The sequence below is a fragment of the Rhyacophila brunnea genome, unplaced genomic scaffold (genome assembly GCF_057557595.1).
Source record: "Rhyacophila brunnea isolate RB1 unplaced genomic scaffold, BYU_Rbru_1.0 scaffold_16, whole genome shotgun sequence".
Taxonomy (NCBI): domain Eukaryota; kingdom Metazoa; phylum Arthropoda; class Insecta; order Trichoptera; family Rhyacophilidae; genus Rhyacophila; species Rhyacophila brunnea.
The window spans coordinates 18,046,085-18,068,907 of record NW_028232816.1 but is presented as its reverse complement, the minus strand read 5'-3'; the positions used below and the strand labels follow the sequence as shown (position 1 = coordinate 18,068,907).

General features: G+C 30.8%; 1 protein-coding gene across 1 annotated transcript in view; it reads left to right on the top strand.

Moving 5' to 3' along the window:
- The window catches only part of LOC147074486 (zwei Ig domain protein zig-8-like), a 132,011-nt gene that overhangs the window by 58,141 nt on the left and 51,047 nt on the right, over positions 1-22,823 (top strand). The window contains exon 3 of the mRNA XM_085943459.1: positions 13,347-13,555. Within this exon, the coding sequence (XP_085799585.1) occupies positions 13,347-13,555 (209 nt within the window). The remainder of the gene's footprint in view (positions 1-13,346; positions 13,556-22,823) is intronic.

Sequence of the window (22,823 nt, the reverse complement as noted above, 5' to 3'; positions counted from 1 at the left end):
ATACCAAATCTAGAACCAGAATATAAATATTCCTTCTTTATAATTATTTTGCTAAATACTCAGTCATTCGCAAAGAAATGGTCTTGTATTGTACGTAATCTCATAATACCATCACGACAGTAATTCATCCCAGTTTTTGCTTAACGAAAATATATATTATTATATTTTTACTTCACTACGTAGGTACGGGAACTGAAATATTGTCATTTTCTTGTGGCCAAAAATTTTCGTCTTGCAAAGTCAGCTAGCTCCAATTATTTTTATTATTTTTTATTCTGTATGTACTTGTCTACCGTAATATATTACTATGCATCTAAGCTTTATCATTTTTCAAATAAATATTGCGTTTAAATTGTATCATTGATATTAAATTTTCAATATATTGTATTATAATAATATTATATACTTAGCATGTATTTTTTTGAATTATATGCATCTAAATATGACTTAGACGTTTGGCGCAAAGCAATAATATCATAATTAGTTTAATATCTGAAACCGTAGAGTGGTTCATATTATTTTTTTTTCATTTAATTGTAGGTATTTGACGATAGATAATGAGGTGGAGATAAAGGTCGTGTTTGCTTGTAGGCTTCGTAGAGGAGTATTTTATTATCGTAACAAGAATACACTGAGTACAATAAATAATAAGGATGATAACGTCAGATTATAATCGCGAATAATAAGCTGGTGAGATCGATGTAATCAAGAGATTGAATATATTAATAAACTGAGTGACTATGTCCAGTGAAGGACTCGTGACCATAGTAGTGCGTCTTATGACGAACTCTATAAGTTGAGTAAGGATTCATGCATTGTCCTTCCAATTAATACAAAATGCAGTGAATACATATATTACAAGAGATATTTTTGCAATTAACAAATCATAACAGACCCTACTGATCTAGTTATGATTGAGGAAATGCTGACGATTATTATTGCTCTATCGTTTTGCTTGACAACAAAAAATACGTATTAAAGTGTGTCACTTATTTAATGCTGAGTGATGTAATTGCTACAATATTATATAATATATTTTTTTCTGAATAATATGCGTTTGAAGATAACATCATCAAATAAACGTTTGTCGCAAAACAATAATATCATTTATTATTAATTTCTGAAACCGTAGAGTTATTCATATTATTTTTTGTCATTTAATAGTAAGTAGGTACGCAGTTTGTAGGTGACAGTTTAATCAAACAATTAAACTTAATAAATATTAAAAATTTATATTTTGTTTTCCAATTATTATTTTTGTTTTGTGCGAGCAGATAATTACTGTGCTTTTATCTATTTAATTTTTCTAAAAGTACCTAGCAACATATAAAAAATATTTACATATCCAGTACTGATTAAAATGTCAAAAGTGATGGGAGATTCCAAATGAAAAGAGTTTTGAAGAGTGTGCCAAGCGTATGAATAATGAAGTCGGAAAACTTTCAAAGACAATCACGTCACTCAACGATGGGCTGAACAGAATTTAAAAAAACATCTTTGGTAGCGGTTCTCTGCATCATCAGCTTTGTTACGTATATGTTTTTTTTTCGTGAAATGAAAAAAAAATATATTGCTGATAACATAAGATAACACAACTAACAAAATAAGATAAATATTCTGTGTTTAAAAATCACGCAATTTTACCTACCTCGCTTCAAATAAACAATCTCTGAATTGCATTAATAAAGAGCTGTTAACTCTTAATATTTTATTTATAGAGACATATTATATAAAATTTTATACATTGAAATAATAAGTTAATTCAGTAACCACCTACAATTTAGTTTAAATACTTCAAAACTGAAATTCAGCCATTATGTTAAATTTACTCATAGTTAAAATACTGTTATTATGTAATGAAAATATAATCAATTTCAAAGATTTTTTGTTAGGTACCTACTTACTTTAGATTGAAAAAAAAAGTATTTTTCAGTAAGTACGAGTATATTATTATAGGTTTACGTGCTTACTACTTACATAATTAGAAATTAATAATTGATGTAGCGATTAATAAATTAATCGAATGCACGTATATTATCAATCAGGTACTAAAAACTTTTAAGTGGAGTGATTACTAATTTATATACTGTCATACTCAAATCTGTAATTATTGGAAGTTCCTTAAATTACTTTATGACTTGATTTTTAAACTTACTAACTTTAATTGGCAGTAGGTTTACGTGCTTACTACTAACATAATTAGAAATTAATAATTGATGTAGCGATTAATAAATTAATCGAATTGCACGTATATTATCAATCAGGTACTAAAAACTTTTAAGTGGAGTGATTACTAATTTATATACTGTCATACTCGTATCTGTAATTATTGGAAGATCCTTAAATTACTTTATGACTTGATTTTTAAACTTACTAACTTTAATTGGCAGTAACCCAACCCCAAAATATTGAATACGTGTATTAAATAAGGCTCTAAGTACCAAGTACCAAAAAGTAGTATTGCCTGTATTTACGAAATACCGAGTCATTGCAGTAAAATTGCATGAAGCAGACCTTTTGAAAAATGTGGTTTCACAGTGTGAAGCAATCACGGCAGCTTCTATAATTTTAGGTATTAAGAACTCGCAAGTGTCAACACACCATCGTCAGCCATTTTATATTGAATGCCGTTGACCACTGCAGTGCTACTTACACCATTATAAATAAAACACGCCAACGGACTTACAACGTCAACAGGTTTAAATATTTTGCTGTATTTTTTTGACTTGCTTGAGGGACTTAGACCATAGTTAAAGTTGTTGGCGTTGGTATGTAAAACACTTTTCTATAAAAATGTCAGTTTTTATTTGTTTGGTACTTAGCGCCTTAATTAATACACGTATTCAATTTTTATGTACCTGAGAGACCTTTATTTAAAAAAATCACTTTGAAGAAAATGCAATTTAATATTTTTCATGCCTTTAATGTTAAACAGCTATGCGGTTTTAAGAATTTTGGGTTTCTTGTTTGAATTGACTCAAAGGCTAAATTTACAAAAGGTAAAATGTAAAATTAATGTTTTGTAAAAAAAATACAATTCTAAAGCTCATACTGTTGATTCCAAATGATATACATACATAATAATATATTATATTTTATTTGAACAAATACAACTGAAAAGTACCTATTTTTTATTATACCTATAGCTACTCTTAAATGATGATTATATTTGTTATTAGGTATTATAGATAGTTTGATAAATATTTTCCATTAGCATTTAAGACCGTTGTTTTGGACGAAACTATTATTAGACTGAAACTATACAATTTAAACTTTTCCCGTATTTTGTTTACCTAAAATTATTTCCCGGAAACAGTGTACCACGAACATTGATGGAATCAGTACTTGCTTTAAGCTAAGCCAACAGATTGGAAGGATAATAATAATATATGAACACAAAAAGTTTTTCGATTTTGTTAAAAGCATTTGCCGATTTCCTTTTATGGGATTATCCGTTTTTTGTGTACTGAAAATGAAATGGCTACACGAAAAATTGATTTGCATAAATGTTACCAATGAGCTGGAATAAATAGTATTTTTTACCCATTTTTCTTTCATTTCCAACATGGAAAGTTTTTGTTTTATTTTTACAAGTAAAGTTTTTATGTTTAATTTTTTTTCTACGGAATTAATACAATCAACTTGCTATTATGTGAAAAAAGCAGATCATATTATTTTGATGATTTTATAATCCATTTATTTTTTATTATCGTTACATACTGCTGGAAAAATATATTTTACAAGCATTGCCTAACTCTAACATGTAAACACATTTTCTTTAAATACTCTTAGTTTTGTTTACATCAACTTTACTATGGTAGAATTTTCCTTTATTAAATATTGTGTTTTCGATAGTTACTAAATACAGATGCTAATACTTCTACTAGCAATAATTATAAATAATATAAAAGTAAAATATAAGTAAATGAAACACTTGATGACTTTGATGATTTTGAGTCCTTAAATTGCATATTCTCTTAATATCAGGCACAATATTGGTTGCATCTAATATCTGGTGTGGCCAACGTTAGACCAAAACAAAGACAAAGTTAGGTGTTAGACCAAACCAAACCTAACTTAATATGCGCCGACAGAAAAAGGTATTTATTTATTTAATTATTGTCTACATGGAATAAACTGTTTTCGTAAAAAAAAATATCAAATTCATGACAACATCTGAGGCACAATAACCAAAAAATAAAATGATATTATAGTTAAACCTAACAAGATAGAAAGTAAGAGAGTAGAAAAAACATAAAATAGAGAGATTTTTTTATCCTATTGAATTTATAAAACAACTTATTGACGCTCACGTTGGTGGAATTTATCAATATTCGAAGCTATTTCGTTGAACACAGTTATTGTGCGCTGAATTGCGCGTATAAGTGTACCTAATAATAATGAGATAATAATTATTAAGATTCTCCTTACAAGCAAATACTGTCGACCGAGACACGACATAATTGCGCGGGAAATGCAGGAACAAAGCAATCGACGACGCTCAAAGCGTGGGAGTGGGGAGTCTGGAGTGGGGATGTACGTTTGGTATTATGTTATCACTCTATTTATATCCAATACTAAAGAAATTTAGCGGCACACCGGTTGAAAACCACTGACATACGAATATTTAATGTCAGTATAATAATATCCATCTACGTAAAGAAAGTCGCTAAAATGTATGGTAATTAATTCTACCCTGTCTAATATGTGCTAACATAATAATTGTCTTTAACATATTAGAGAAATCCAATAACCTAGAGAAGCTCGATATGAAATGGAAAGGTAGGTACTAAAAAATAATACAAACTGATAGGAAAACATACAAAAGCATGATAATATCGTCGCCCCAAAAGCAAAAGGGCACTTGTACATAAATTGAGTTTTGAGAAAAACGCATTTTAAGTGTTTTTGGAGTGAAAAAAAATCGTGGAAAGGTTATTACTTAATATTTTGAATATAAATTTGGAACACTTGTGACATAATTACTCAATAATGAAATGCAATGTTTATTTTTTTATAATTTGTCAATTTTTGATTTTTAAGAGGTTCTAAGTCACATGTTACCTTTTTCCTATATGCATTTATGAATAGCTTTATCTTAATCTTTTGATTTGCGAGCGTCCGCTTACGCTTATTGTGATCTTCTTAAATATTTATTTGGGCCTCTTTGTCCGCTGCCAACATGTTTTTTTAATTTTTCACAAATTTCACAAGTGCCCTTTTTCTGCAACGAATTTTTTTTTTGTGCAAAGGCCCTTACTCACTTTTAAATAATTACACTTGTTACCTTTTTCCTATATTATTTTTGTAAACATTGCACATAGTTCCTAAAATCGTGTACATGTTACATTTTTTCTATACATTAAATGAAGATCAGTTTACAAATACACAAGTAACCTTTATTTTCTTTGCTCAATTGTGAATTCATAGGTTTTGCTTCACAAATGCCGTTTTGCCCATAATGTAGAGAAAAAAATTACGAAGAAAACTGCATTCATAACTCAAAACCGTCAAAATTGCACATGTGCCCTTTTGCTTTTGGGGCGACGATATACATTATACACTAAGCCATGCATATAATAAAATATTGACCATATTGAAACTTTGCATTTCAGACAACATTCCAGAGGAATACTACGACTGGTATGCATAATTACCAGTGTCCAAAAATGTTCCTCAGAATGATATTGTGATGAATGAAATTAAATCAGAAGAATAAATTGTTAATGTGAATGAGGTCTATGTATAAGACGGATATTAGGTACAATAGACAAGATAAGTTTAGTTAAATACAGTATACTATCGATTTATAATATATTTTATTGATTTTGATCAGCCAAGATAAAAACTCACCATATGAATAATGTCATACATTGAATGGGTGTGGAAAAACTAATAAAGTATGAAAAACAGTTTTTCTCGATTTTTTTCTGAGGAAAGTTACATGTTTTAAATGCGATGTACATAAACGCAAAAATAAGTAATCTAACAAAAAAAAACCGTTTCCTTCTATGTGTCTTCGTTAATTAGAGCTTTTTTAAATTTTCAAAAAGTTAAAAAGCCTGTTATCTCATGATTTACTTTTGTTGGTTGGTGAGTTCTTCCTTGAGGGCGACGATATTATAAGTCCAAGGACGTCATATTATTTGTTTTAATTTAAATTTGTAGTGTTTATTAATGTTAAGTTTGAAACCTCGTAGTTATTAACTAACGCATATGAATCAATAACCGAATGCCTTAAAAATGACAACTCTCATCTAGACTGTAATGTACGTGAGTTTGATACCCATTTGATCCAATTTATTTTCTAATAGAAATGGTTCTGAGTTTTTTTGAATTACGTTTTTTCATGTTTAATAACCATTTGAATTAACGATATTATAATAATATATTTTTGCTAAGTATATTTGTAAATTTTTTTTTTTGCGAAATATCTAGGGGTGTTTGAACTGATTACTGTACATCTAGACACGTACGTACAATTTGTATTAAAACACTTTCTGAATTTTTGTCGTCCATCTACTCGAGTATATAAATGATCATTTGCGGTAAGATGATAGCTTTATCTGCCTTAACCTTGATAACAGTTAAGAATTAAGTATGTAAACATTTCAGAGTTGATGTTATAAAGATTTAGATAGTGATATAGGCCAGGAAGGCATCTCCCACTCGGTGTCAGTCTCGAATACTGAACTTACAAATTAACACATTAATAATTATTTATGTAAGCATTAAATATGTAAACACCATAGACTACGCCCCCGCTATTTCTTATACAAAATGCATACTCTGGTTAATCTCAGAACAAATATTGTAAAAAAAAAACAAACATAATTACAAAATAAAGCTAGCGTGTCATGCCGACTTCAGATACGTTCATGATTGATCCTTTGAGCGATCTCGTTGAAAAAGTGACAAAATCCTGAAGAATATTCATCACACATTCCCACGGTGCGTGCACATTTGGGGTGGGGTATGGCAAAGATAAAAGGTCATTGTCGCTTGGATGTTTTGAGAGGAGAGTTTATTTATTGATACAATAATAAAAATGATAGCGTGAGATTATAATCATGGATACGGATGTACTGGTGAGATCGATGTGATCAAGAGGTTGATTATATTAATGTGAAAGACTTGATTCGAGTGACTCATAACGATAATAGTTCGTCACGTGACGGACTCAATGAGTAAGTAAGGATTCATGGATAGAAATATGAAGGCTATTATTATAAGAGATATTATCGTAATTAATAAATCATAACGTACCCTACTGATCTAGTTATGATTGAGGAAATGCCGACACTTATTATCGCTCTATTGTTTTGTTTTGACAATAAAACATACATAATAAAGTTCACTAATTTAACGGTGAGTAAAATGATTGCTACACACATAACCAAGAGAGTACTACTCAAACTCGACATTTTTTTAATAACTAAAAACATTATTAAGTACCTACACTATTCCCCATATTAAAATAATCGAATTTCGTAGTTTGCTGATCACTTAATTCTTTCGCACGAAAACTAGACAAAAAAGTTTGACACAAAAACCGACAAAACTTTTGCGAAGGGCAAATCTAAAAACACTCGCCTACCCTCAGCGAGCTTACGGCAGGCGCTTTTGGGAAAAGTTCGCCTACGCACGCCTTGTATATCAACGAAAGTTTCGACAAAAGGAAACAATGTATTAATGCCCCGTAATGTTGCCAAATATATTGTGACAGTAAAATAATTACCCGTTTATACCTATTTATTAAGTACCCGTTAACACATTAAAATATTTTGGACTAAATATTGACGTTTATCGAACATATTGGACCCCCATTAATAATTTATACAGAAATGAGTTGTTGTTTTAACCTTTTTTATTAATACTCTTTATTTCAGATCTTTTTAGTGTGATTGATAACTAATATAAAAACCGTTAATAGCATTGCATTCTCTTCTTGGTCGTTCCCTCATGGCTGAAGATTGTGAACACTCTGACGTTTAGTCATCTTCACTCCTCTCGGTCTTTTGCTTTTCTCAGAGTGGAGTAAAGGCTACCCCTATAAGCGCCTTCACTCGGTCGCTCAAGCGTACCAACGTTCTTTCTCTGCTTTGTCTTCTCTAAAGGCTACTCAAAACTACAAATTTTTCTAGGATATCCGGTCCGCACCGAATAATATGTTAAAAAACTGCAGAATCCGTCCCAGTTGTAATATTGTCGAGAGCCATTCATTTATCTGCAGATGATTGACTGTTTCGTCCTATAATACTCTGTATAAGAAATATAAAGCGTTTTGTTGTGTACACTAATAAGGCATCACATCTATTAAATTAACAATACCATTTGTTTATTGCATCATACAAACTTTAAGCTTTTAAATAAACAATATAATATAATAAAAATATGTATGTACCTACTTGATTGTGTCAATCTAAAAAATGTTCAGAAGACACACAACATTTTGTTCTTTATCTAAAAACGATAAATTAATCGAGATAACGTTTGAAACCAATGCACACGTGTCCAGTAATAAAAGATGATAATATATTATGTGTTTGTTATGCACGTAGCATCTTATAGTAAACCATATATAATCCCAGGAAATCTTACTCCCCTTGTTTTTTGTCTCTTAACCATTGTACAGTACGTAAGCTCTGTCCGTTAAACGTTTTGTACTAAAATTAAAACTGAAATAAATAGTATCGTTTTATTTTACGTAAAACTCTATTACTTCCTCGTGTTCATAATCAATTATCAACGCCCACCGCTCCAGCATCCTATAAGGTAATTTTCCTGACAAACTTACTTTCGAAGACGTACAGTCTATAAACGTAAAACTGTGAGGAATTACATCAAGGAGTTTCACAGAGTGTCCCAATTCTGGTAAGAAACTTAAGGAAGAGTAACACCATCAAACCATACAGGATGCCTGCCAGCCCAGATCACCTGTTTCCTTAAAGCACTCATCACTAGAATATAACATTTCGACGGCAATACCATTATTATTAAAGCATCAATAATTGTCTTCCGCTCCCTTGCTTCAGGGTTCATGACTCCAGGGTCCAGACACTAATGTTCGCACAAGCGTCATTGCTGTAGTAATTGAAATTTATTTATCTTTTCATATACTGGCAAGATGTGTTATTGCATGTTTTGCAATCTATGTGCGCTTTCTTATTTCTGCTTCTCATCCGCCTTTTTCACTAATAATCGATCTCAGATATATGAACTCTTTCACTGTTTCTAGATTTTGGAGTAGGTATACTTGCTGAGTATATTATACATATATGGATACCTGTGATAATAAAACTTACTGTGGATATCCATATCATATCCATGATCTCATAGTGAAAATATTTTAAAGCTTAATAAATGAGAGAAATGAATAGTGAGATCAGTTTGAATAAAAAAAATAGTGAAAATATATAATTACATTTACCAAAAAAACAGAGTAAATTTATTAAAATATACTTTCATCACCTTGAAAACCACGTGTTGTTAATTCTAGATATCAACAAAGACGAATAAACGTAACATTTTTTGTAAAAAATAGTATAATGTATTGTTACAATAATTTATAATCAGGACGATTCATTATTAAATCAATCTTTAGGAGCTGAGGATTAAAAGTACCTATTCAATAGTATTGGTTATGCTAATCGATTTAAGATCTAAATATTATGCTTATATATATTCTACTTAACATTTTATGACATCATGTCTGTTTCTTAATTAATAATACATTACTGTTGTGATATTTAGTAATTTTTATTAGTATTATAATAATAATAATGTTTCAACAAGTTTTTGATTGAATTGAAATAATATTCTTTGTAATTGTAGGTATTAGCAACGCTGCACACATACATTTGTCTCGAATGTAACATATTGAATATGTCGATAATATGATTTTATTGATATTCACAAAACAATTGTAACTACGTGTACCGCACACACAATATGTCAATTGCGAGGTTTTAGTTTGAAAAAAAAAACATGATGATGTACAAATGAACAGATGAACAAAGCTGATGTCAGAACCAATATATTTCACTCGACATAGAGAGAAGCAAAATATAAGAAGCTGCTTCTTTATTCGTTTCGGCTAGCCGCATGTTGTTACTACCCAATATATCCAACAGTAGTGGGCCCTTTTTTTATTTGTGACAATATCCCAGTCGAGACTATTTTCAATGTGCGGCCGGGCTTAGGAGATTTCCACAAAAAGTATACCCTCTTATTATTATGTTATATCAGTCGTCCGGCAACCAAAAAAGGTATAAATCTTTAATATCATACAGGTCAAGGGTATTTTTTAATATGGTTTTCTTATAGCTTATGTTTCTGATGTTTTTCCGAGTTACGTATATAAGAAAACATGGCCAAAAGTTTCGATTTGTCCTTGAATCTTTCAAGGATACATCGTATATTATGTAGTATACGTGCGATACATCAATTCCAAATCATTTTCACGTGTCTAGCCTCTGTATATAAGAATCTCTTCAGTTATTCAAAACACATATCGCTACTCAATGAAAATTCCGAGCTAACGAGTTTCATCAACCGATCGAAATCTTAGCGAAGTTTCCCGAGTTGAAATTTCCGCACGTCCGATGGCTTAATCACGTCCCAATGAGGATTGATTGCCAAAGTGAGGCTTGTGTGGTACTGCTCCCAATCTCAGACCCTCGCTACATCATCCGGAGGGGTGGGGTCGCAAAGTTTGGTGGAAAGTCACGCAATCATCGACTGATATACACACTGAATCTACAGATTTTCTATGCCTATTCTCACACCTACAATAACAAGAATTAATTGTGATATATTACTGCGTTTTTTTACACTTAACTTTACATTAAGTATCACGACTTACGAACAGAGTTTCTATGCCAAGAAGAGGTATTTATTTATAGCCATATATTATTAAGTATATATTTGTTTTAAATAATATGAGAGAAAAAATATAAAACTGAGTGAGAGAAAGTAAGATTACAAAACGATATTAAACATAAACGCAAATTCTAAATTTAAAAATAATGTAGGACATATTTATTTTAATTAAATCATGAAAGAAAACAAATGACACTCTTATAATATTTTGACAGATATTAACATTGCAGTAATACCATGTTGAGTGATTAAAGTATCAAATAAATAATGTGTTATCCAAGAGATTGAAGTGTAATTATAATAAAGATATGGTGCTGTAATATACGGTTTCATTGTTCGGCACAATATACAATTAATAAAACAAAATATAAACATTATTAATCACAAATAACGAAGAAAGTGTTGCCGCCTGATACATGAACGAGTCCAGCGATGGTGTCCTCAGCAAAGTTAGGAGACTACAAAGCTTCTGCGAGGCTGATGCAGCAGCTTGCAGACAAATAATAATTGAATCTGAAACACTAGAACAGAGACAGTAAGACAGAACATAAACGTGAGCGAATGTGAAAGTATATAGCAGTTGCTGGAAGGTATTAAATGTGTTGGTAATTATTCAGAAAGGTGCATTATTAAGGAATCATTATGAGAAGCGAAGTATTAAAAGCATCCAACTGCACAGGTTGTTGAAATTGACTTCAAAGTTAAATATGTGTTCATAAATTCTATATAACACATTTTAATATTCTGTAAACGAGGTCTGCTTTTCAAATAATATATTATTCTTGTTATATTTATTTACATTTATTGGTGTTTTTAATGTTTATAAAAGTATCAGTCAAGCCTTAATATTCAAGTGAAATAGGTATCAACGTATTAAAACGTTATATAAACGGTTCTTGGAATATATTCAACGATAGGAAAAAAGTTAGTACAAATGTATATAGATATAATGCATTTATATAGTTGCATCTTTTTCTGGTAAATAGGGATGTGGAGATGTTAAAATTGTTCCTTACTCTTCTTTTATTCATGATTCAACTTATTATACCCCTCTAATCCCTTCTTCCTCAAATATTTAATTTTACTGCATTGAAAGAGTGATGTAAGAAAATACTTTTGTCTAATTGAAACATTTTTTTACAATATGCACTTGCTAAAGCCAGATTATAACAACACACGATTTATATCATAAAACTAGTTTAAATAAGATGACTCTGGTTAAATCCATCTTAAAAAAAAGAAGCTATAATATGCTTATTTGATACATTACAAAGTAAAACAATGCTAATTAATAATCCAAAAAAGCTTACAAATACACAAAGTTCTACATGTTTACAAAGAGTGGGTACCCTTTTATAAATTAATTAGTTCATGGATATTCTGCCTTTGAGAATTATACGAACTATAGACGAAGGTCGATGCCAAAATCTAGAAAATGGAAAAAACGTATTAGGCTAGGTTAGCAACCCTATAATGTAATTTAAAATAAAATCTAGCAAAAGAAAACAACCCCTCGGGGTTGTCATCAAAATTATAATTAATTTATTTTGAGACTCTTTATATAGATATTATGATTCTATGTAGAGAATTTAATTTAATGAATCTTTGTAGAAACGTGACATTTATATTTATATATTATTACATTATTCAAACAGACAATAACGAAGACCTTTTCTGATCAATCTAGTTGACTAAATGGTACAATGGTCTGTCCTTGGAGTGATATACCTGCCCATTATACCGGTATAGAGGACACTTAACGTCACTGAAGATAAATGACGAAAGAGCAAGTCAAAATCTTTTTATTTCATAAAGTCTTTCTTTAACTACTACGATACATGGTTGTTACCAAGGCCGACTATAAACAGGCTGGGGCACTTAATTGTGAATTGTAATATTATTGCTAATTATTGACTATTTTTTAATGCATTAAGATAACCTGTTCCCTATAAATGAAGACTTTCGATAATATATTTCATTCAAATCAATAACCGTATTACTATTTTAATATTATATAATCATCATGTTCTCCAAACAGTGTACCAAATTGAACACTAAGTATGAACAATAGCTAGCACTACAATCGAAATATACAATTTCGTGTTACAGCCTCACTTGCGTCAGTATTTTACTACAATCTTTTTATTCTGACACGTTTATAGCGTGATGTAAGATGGCCGTTCACAAATTGCAGCTACGAAATATACATAATATAATTATCATCTTCACAATGATAATTGCTTATTCCTATTAGGTTTATCTATTTATTCTTTTAATTTTTTTATCCTGTAGGTACGTTACGTCTAATATGCATTTCATCATAACGCATTTTGTTACTTTTTATGAAAGATTATGTCAAGACATATTTTTTTGTAGATTTAATTGTGTTAACTACCATTATATGCGATATTCCATAGAAACATATTATTATTAATTAACATACTTATTATAATTTCTTATTCCAGGATCATGCGGAAATCACTTATACAGTGCAGCGCCACCAAGGCAGCAGATCTTGGATCTTGGCGAACATGACATGGAGGAGCCAGAGGGTCACTCAATACCCTTAGATAGGGGTCCCTTTTTCGACCCATCAGCGTCGAAAAACGTCACAGCCCTCGTGGGGAAGACTGCACAACTCAACTGCAGAGTTAGAAACTTGGGAAACAGAACGGTATGGAGCTTTCGTTATTATTTGAACATGTTTGTTTAGTCTACAATATTCCAAAGCTCAAACAACGTGGCGTGTACATGAACATTATTAATTTATCTACCTGTTTTTCAATTTTCTACTTTATACAAGAGTGTACTTGTATTTTAACGTATTATATTATACATACAATTGTGTAATATGTTCCTATTATAATAATAACAATAATAATTGAAACCCAGTGTATCGTATGTATAAAAATAACACTATTAGGAATGCATTTAAGATTTTTTCGCCGCTTTATACCTATCTATTGACTTTCGGTCTTTTATAGTTTCAGTTTTCTGTTATCAAAATATGAATTTGCTCTTAATGACAAAATCTGTACTCAAGTTATTCATTTTCGGTAAGATAAAACGGTTAAATTTAATGCACATGCTATGAGGTACAAAGTATTATGAGCCGTTATAGGTGCACACTTATTAATATTCTTTAAACTATATTATAACATTGTACCCAGGCGGCTCTCGTAGTGCAGTGGGTAAGGCGCTGGCCTTCCGCCCGGGAGTTCCGGGTTCGATTCCCGGTCAGGACACACAATATTTATGTGTTTTTCTCAAAGCCTGGGTGCTTGTGATTGTTGAAAATTACTAACAACCACCTTGTACGAAAAAGCAAGGAAATGGTTATTAATAATTCTAAAAAAAAAAAAATATTGTACGCAGGTTGATGTGATTTATCATCTTTACAAATCACATTCTATCAAATCTAGATTTTAGACTAGTTATCGGTAAGCTTAATACAAAATTTGAAAATCACTAATAGTAGACACATGATATAAAAATATTTATAGCGTAGTTTCAATATTAATATTGCCTAATTCTACTTGATGCAGAGTATCTGGGACTCGTTTAAAATCAAATGTCGCCTATTCAACGCTTGCATTCTTACGGTAGCAAGTGATGGCCTTACGATGACTCAGGGCAACTGCATACAGAGCATCGAGAACAGATGTTTGCGGTAGACACTAGGTGTATGGTGGTATGCTTTTCGGAGTGAGGAGAGATACAATGAGACCTGGATCAGCTACGAGCTGCGGATGTCCCAGGAAAATTTCAGTCTGGCTTGCCTGTTCTTCAAACCAATCGGATTACGAAGTCATAAAATACCGCTTAATACTTACCATACTTATGGCAGAGTACAAAATGCTGGCATTACCTAGAAATACGCAAGAATATTAGGAAGCGACAGGGATCCTTGGACGGGCCGTATGGTGTCCATATGCTTCAACTCACGTCAAGAAAAGGAGAAGAATTTAATATTTAAGGGATGAGTGTGCGTATACTTTCATGGTGAATTACTGCATAACGTTGTACTTTTAGGGGTTTCTTCATATATTATTGTTATCGTTTCATAAAACTTTTTTTATAATAATATAATATCACACAAGACTCCTACGTTCATCACATCCTAGTACATCAACTGGTTAAAACTCAATACATGTAATATTGCGCAAACAAAACTTTTAAAATGATTATAAATAATAGAAAAATTAAACCAAACTGGTCCTGTTTTGACAACTGTCACTTTGACAGATTGCCTTTAGTCAGAAGCGTTAGAGAAAGTAGTTTGACGTGTCATATCAAACGATTTCTGCCTGTCAGAAGTGATCATATTCTGACTGGAATAGATACAGAGTCGTTAGATCTTTTATATCCGGTTTAATTACTACGCATGCGCCTTCGTCAGAAATCAAACCATCATAAACATTTGCAGGAACAATTAAAATTTATTTTCGACAAACAGTTACAACTTATTATAATATAATATTATGTTATGCAGTAATGATAGATTGTTTTGGTTTTATGCTAAGTTTTCAATGATATTTATAAGTATGTCAATATGCAATTTAGATACAATCATACGGGAAATGCCTATACAAAAAAAATTAACAAAATGTCAGACAAATAGTAAAAGTGTAACACGACGCTTGAAGTAGCATTGGAGCATGTTTAGTGCTGTAGAAATATATTATATCGTATCCATAAAACAAAATGAAAATACCGATAAAAGAAAATGAAACCACTTTTATGAATTGTATTCGAAACACGTTCCTTGTGAATTGAATATTAAATGACAAATGTTCGACACTTTAATGACATACATTATTAGAATATTATTTGAAGGTTTGAATTGTATAGGAACCAATATATTAATACATAAAAAAGTATATACAATTTTCATTATGATACCATGCATAGAATATATATTTTTTTCTTTTGAACAATAAACTGTGAAAAATGTGCAAATGTTTCTTTTAAATATGGTTTATTTTTTACAATTTAAATTGAGTCTTCTTTTACGTATGTAAAAATCTTACTCATTTGAACATTTTCACGTCTGAATATACGTGTACATTATTATTTAGTCACATCTCTGTTAAAGCGCGTTGACACGGTCCAAGTACGATCCAAGTACACTTGGACCGAGTGCCATCCAAGCGACAGCTTCATACTAATTATTCCTATCCAAGCTACTTGGACCGCGTCCTACTCATCCAAGTTATCTTGGATAGGAATAATTAGTATGAAGATGTCTCATACGAGTGCGCTTGGATGGCATTCGGTCCAAGTGTACTTGGATCGTACTTGGACTGTGTCAACGCGGCTTTATCGCCATAATCCTAATGTCTGGTACAGCGTTGCCAACTTATTGTTTGCCTTATCAGATCTAACATTTTTTATGAGGCATGTAGCTTGTATAACTCGCATCTGACATAAGGCATTTAATATAGCGTTTCTGGCCACCGCAGTTAGTTTAAAAAATCTCATAAAAAAGCTAATACAAGATTAGCGTGAAAATAACAATGCAGGCGTTTTGTACCATATAATAATGTGAGTCTTACCAATAAAATTAATTTTGCATACAATATTTTTTAAGACACTGTCAAGTTAATAATAACATACATTCTTCTTAAATCGTTGATCTCGTGAAAGCAATGTTGATAATAATGAGAAAATCTAGCATTTTTCTGGAATTTAAATTAACTTTTTACTCAGCCTGGCAAATTTTTATGAATGGCAATTGGTAACACTGGTCGGGTAGTGCAAAATTCGTCAACTAAACTTATCGATGTGCTTTCATACAAAAGTTGTTCATAAGTGAAATCATGTTCATATGGCCCCTTTTTATAAAGTAGCGGCACTCGTCAAAGATAGCAGAAAAAAGGCGGTGATTTCATTGACAACGAAACTAATTTGATTATTGATTCGACCACGTGATAAGGAGAGAAAGGGTTTTATAATATTATTGTACATTAGAAAGAACGGGACAGACACGACAAAACGACCTGGGGAGACACAAATAAAATTTTATGATTTTTGATATTTGGTAAGTACATAATTAAATTTTAAAAATATCATAAAAATAGCTAATTAAATGTATGATTTTTGACGTACTTTGGCTATTGACTATATTTTCTTTGAAAATAATAATACTTGCCATTGACCAGTCAATCTTTGTGATTGATGCAAACTAACAAGTTTATCAATCGGATGTTAATATAATAATATTTTGTTGATAAACTATGATTTGTCAACATATATAATGAGTTTAAAATATTATAATACTATTCATATTTCATTATCATCATCATAAGTCTACTGCTGGATGAATACCTCTCTTAGCTGTTTCAACTTTTCTAGATCCCCAGTTCTTCGCTGCCTCGTACATCCAGGAAACTTTATGAGTTCGTCTATCCATCGGGCTTTAGGACATCCCTGTGGACGTTTAGTACCCGTTGGGTATCACTGTATGATGGCATTTATCTAGAGGTTATCCACTTGTAGAGCGACATAATAATATTATCTAGCCCATTGATATTTTTTTGCTAAGAGACCTCTATCAGAAAGCGTACTTCACTCTTGTCTGCTTCTGTATCCATTGGCTTCTTTTGTAACCTTTCCGGGTTATGCACAACATGCACCTTTCATAATATTGGCCTCAACAAAGTAAAGGATTACGAGAAATAAATGTTGGCCTCTTTCTCAACATATTATTAGGTCCATGCTCTGGGTTTAAATACACATTTAAATTTAGCATATGAATTTGATAAACCCGGGATTCTAACCTGGAACCAACGATTTTACAAGTAAAAGCCGTAGCCGTATAATTATATAATTATATTAATTTGTCAAAAAATGTATTGAATATTTAGAAATAGCAGTAAATGGAGAACTAAGTAACATTACAAGTATGTATACTCATTTAACGATACCTACTTGAATTTTTACCGTAGGAGCAAGTGAATTATAATAATTAATAATTTTAAATTAAGTAAAATTTGCTTGCTGAGGAAAATGTATAAGAACAGTAATATATTAGGATTTTTTTTCAAAAGACCGTACAATTTACATTTTATCACGAGAATTTTTTGTTTTATAATATAAACGAACCGGCTTAGTACAGAAAAAAATAACAAGGGATATTTTGAAGGTACGTATAATCCATTAAAATTTATGGTTTAAATTACATATTTCCCTGGAGATCAACATTATTAATTTCTTTTTGCTTTACAGGCGGTTTATAAGGATGCTAGGTTGGTATTGTTATCGTACCTAATACAATTAAGTACGGGGATTAATAAATTTTAATGTCTACACGTGCATGAATTTTTTTCGGTAAATTTTCAATAGGTATGTAATTATTTTACGAAACATTAAAATGTCCGTATACCTTTGTAGGTCGAATGTAATATAAATGATTCATGGCCATTTTAAATTACCTAGTAATCCCAATATTAATGTGGATATACATTTAAATTAATGATAATAATAATCTGTACGTCACGAAAGGCAGTGTATCTTAAGTAAAACAACACTTCCGGTAAATCTCAAAATTAAGATTTTTTATGTATTTAAGGCGGATAATAATTATTATATTATGCTAGTGTGGATTTACTAGAGTCATCTAGCTTCTAAATGCAATTAAGATTATATGTTTCAAAATCGGTAACATACATTTTTTTTTATTTAAAATATTTTTCTTGAATCTGATTCAACACGATTTAGATTTGTCTAATATATAGGAAATATTAGCCTTATTAGAGAGAATAAAAAAAACATAAATAATACAATACACATCACACTGCTGAAAATGTCTGTATTTTGGGAGCGTATTTACTAATGCTAATGGTGCCGATAAACTTGACACGAGGAAGTGGTTCTGAATCAAAATATGTCATGGTTTCGACCACCTAGGTAAATTTACGGATGCATAATATAAATTCAAATTATTCAAGAAATCAGGATCGGAAGCCATCCTTCGTGAGAGCAGTCCAAAATGTCTCAAGAGCAGAAGTGACCTACGAGATTCTAGAGAGTGAAAAACTTAACGAATTATCGAAAAGAAAATAGTTCTCAAATAGTAGGTATATAAATTCATCAGCCGCCATTTTTTATATTTTATGACTAACTTTAAACCTATTATTTTAAAAAAAAATGCATGATGGTAAGGACATTTCAATTCATTACTGGCTTTTTCTAATTGTTTACTAATACTATTTTTGCAATTATATATATATTTTTTTAAATTATTATAATCATGTCCCTGCTTTTTCGTACAAGGTGGTTGTTAGTAATTTTGAACAATCACAAACACTCAGGCTTTGAGAAAGTCACATAAATATTGTGGCCTTACTGGGAATCGAACCCAGAGTTTCCAGATGGAAGGCCAGCGCCTTACGCACTACACCATGAGAGCCGCCAATTGTAAAATATTGTATTTGCATTTCTAAAATGTGCTTGACCATTTGTGCCATTATCTCAAAATAGCAGAATATGGAGATTACCGACTTTGAAACTTATAGCTACATTTATTTTTTTATTTTTAATAACAATATTACAAAGTAATAAAATCCTGATTATAATTTTCTTGGATGGATATGTTTCTGAGGTTGTTTAAAATTGTATAATATGTTGAAAAGATTAAGTTTAGTGTTTTGACTTTTTTTTTCTTTTATTTTGTTAACTGTCAATAATTCATGGTGGAACTGCATTGTATTATTGTTTTATTAAATAAAAAAATAATAAGTGTTTTGAAATTTCAAGTATTCAGCGATGAAATCTCATCATTCCAAAACACAAACATAATATTATTATAAATATGAAGGTGAAAGGTCTGAATTATTTTCATTGATTCTTTTAAAGTATAATGCCTTATTGCCTTCTAGCGCCTGTAAAGTCACCTGGTCACTAAGCGGCATTGGTTTCCTAACTTTTTCATACCACAACCCCCAAAATATGAAAAAAAATAATTACCCTCTTTGTCAAAAAATATTTATTTTAGTTATTAAAAACTTAATTTACCATTTTTTTATAAATGTACAATAAATACGTGAAGCCTAAAAAAATAATTAAATTAGAGAGATTTGGCATGTTTTTACATAGCATATTATCAATATCGGGTGTAATGTTATACATTTTAATTCGCAGGGAATATTTTAAAGTCTCTGTTTAAAGGCTATTTTTATTAATTAAGAAATGCTGTCTTGTATAATGTTGTGTCAAAATAAATTATGGTTATTAATGCTGGTTTAGCAACATACGGATTGTAACTGTCACCTTATCCACAAAATAGTTATTTTATTAAATTCCACTTCAAGCGTATTAACCGATCTGATATCGATCAATTAATCCTTCTTAAATTGTCCACATAACGCGATAAAGATTTAGAAAATCGAATTCTTTCTCAATTTTAATTTTGATCCTCATTCAAGTTTGCAAAATATTATTTTAATACTTTGGACGCTGAAGACGCACCTGGCTCGTAATGACCAGGCGCCCGATCGATGTAATTAACGTGCATTTTAAAGGCGGTAATTAAAAAATCATTATCTAGACAGCAGCGAATGAGTTAAATATTCAAAAATTCATAAATAAATATTTGCAGTTCTACTGAAACATTTCACGGCCCCCACAAAATACCTACGGCTTCCCACGAGGTTGCGACTCATGCGTTTAGGAAGCATTGCTTTACTATTCTACAAAGGGGTGGTAACGCACACCTTGCATAAAAAATACTGGTGTGGACGAACGCTAATCTGATTTTAAAAGAACAAAAGAAGAGAAGAGATGGAAATATATTTTTTTTTTTTAAATAATGACAACAGTAAATAATTTAAATGAAAAAAAAATGTATTTTTTCCACGAAAAAAGGTGTACAATTTGTCTACCCTAAATCAAATAAATACCTGCATAAACTGAGCGTACGGACTTGGCATAAATTTTCCGCCAAAGAAATTAGACGGAGCTTATTAACATTGAGAGGTTCCGTTTTGACTAATTTATGCGTGACCTTTTTACCGGCTGCCCGAACCACGTCAGTCTTAGCATTTTATAAGCACACCGACCCTTTTTTCTGACACTTCAGCCTGTTTTTATGATTTTTAAGATGGAGTATTTTTAATATCGCTACTCTGCGGAATAATTTGTCTGGAGACTTACTGGTTTTCTGGTCATCGCTCATATTATTACTGACAAAGTGTACACTACTTTTATCGAATCTCCACAGCCAATTCCGCTTAGGAAGGATTCAATTGAATTTTAAAAACTAAACAACACTATCTGAATGATGTATTATTTATTTTAAAACCATTTCCAGTCCTAATAAGATCACATTATGGGCTACCACAGGATGGAGGTTTTGTATTAACAGATTTTTGTTTTTACGAGAAATGGATGTTAGCCACTTGTCAACCTACTGGGTGCATACTCTGACTCAAACACAAATTGAAAAATAATATGCGTATTTGCCAGCCCCGGACCATTTGGAACACACGACGTTATAGGCCGACGCAAACCGCTCAGCTGTCGTGGGCTAATTCCATGAAACCAAATAAGTATGATGGGATAAAGTTTAGTGTACACTCTTATAATTTATGTTGGATCTCGATAGCTTACCTCTACAATGATGGTTCAGCTTAGGAAGAATTTAATTGAATATTAAAAACTAACCAAGATCATTTGCAATTTGTATTCTTAGTTCAATGAAAACAAATAAGTACGGCGGGACAAAGTTTAGTGTACACTATTTATGTCGAATCTAGACAGCCTACCTCCACCCTTCGTCACTGCTAGTTATATTCGAATGCAATGTGGTCACAATATGTTCGCAATAAATACAGATTTTAGTGTGTTATTACCATTTACTTCAATATGCAACCATCATCATACATCATCAAGTATCAGTAATAACTAGCATTACCATCGATGTTTACAGTTTTGCGTTACGCCCTGAATATAGTGAGCCTTGTATCACATTTAATATTAATATAAACGACACCTTACATGAAAAGGTTAGGCACCAATGAACCTCATTTTAATAATCTCTCTGATATCATGATGTAATTAAATACTATAACGCAATTTCTCAACTCAGCTATCGTATTGTATAATTTCTTCGTGAAATAAAAACTTAGCAACATTTTAAGACAACAAAAAAAGTGATACATAATAATATGCAATTGTAAGTTATATTGTTCTTGCAAGATAAAATATTTTATTTTAAAAAATATGTCATAATAATATTTAAAATAGTTTGTTGTTGTAAGACAAAATAAATGTTCTAATAAAACATATGAGTATATGTTGAAAAGCTGCTAAAATAGCATACGCGGTTTTATCATTTATGTAATGTTCGATAATTGATTTATTTACTCAAGCTTCAGATTCTTTTATTATGAACCAAATACTTTTGTAAATCTTTACCATTAAAAATACATTAGAACCAATCCCACCACTGATCAAATCCAAAATGATAATATTTTTTTTTACTTTCTTATTTATACACCCTCGTAAAATTCCGTTGAAAAATATTATATAAAGAGATTTTTTTTTTGTTAATTTTTCGTAGAAAATACCTAAAAATTCTTTTTCAAAATAGCAATGGCAGCGAAAAAATTTCATTGTAGAAAAAATACGTTCTTTGTAGGGAAAAGAGCCCTTTTATTTTTTTTGTAGCAGTGTACATTGCCAAAATATAATGTTGTTGTAAACCTGACCTTTTAATTTTCCCAACAATTAATTACCAACTTATAGTGGTTGGTTTTCAGTAATTTAATAAAATTCCACTACAAGAAATTATCCTAAGCCTAATATAACGAGATCCATATAAATTTAAATGAATAATTATATTCATTTATGGACAATCGATATCTGTCACGGCATTTATAAACTAACGTAAGTTAAGACTATTCATAGATATATTTTTTAATTATTTACAGGATTGAAGTATG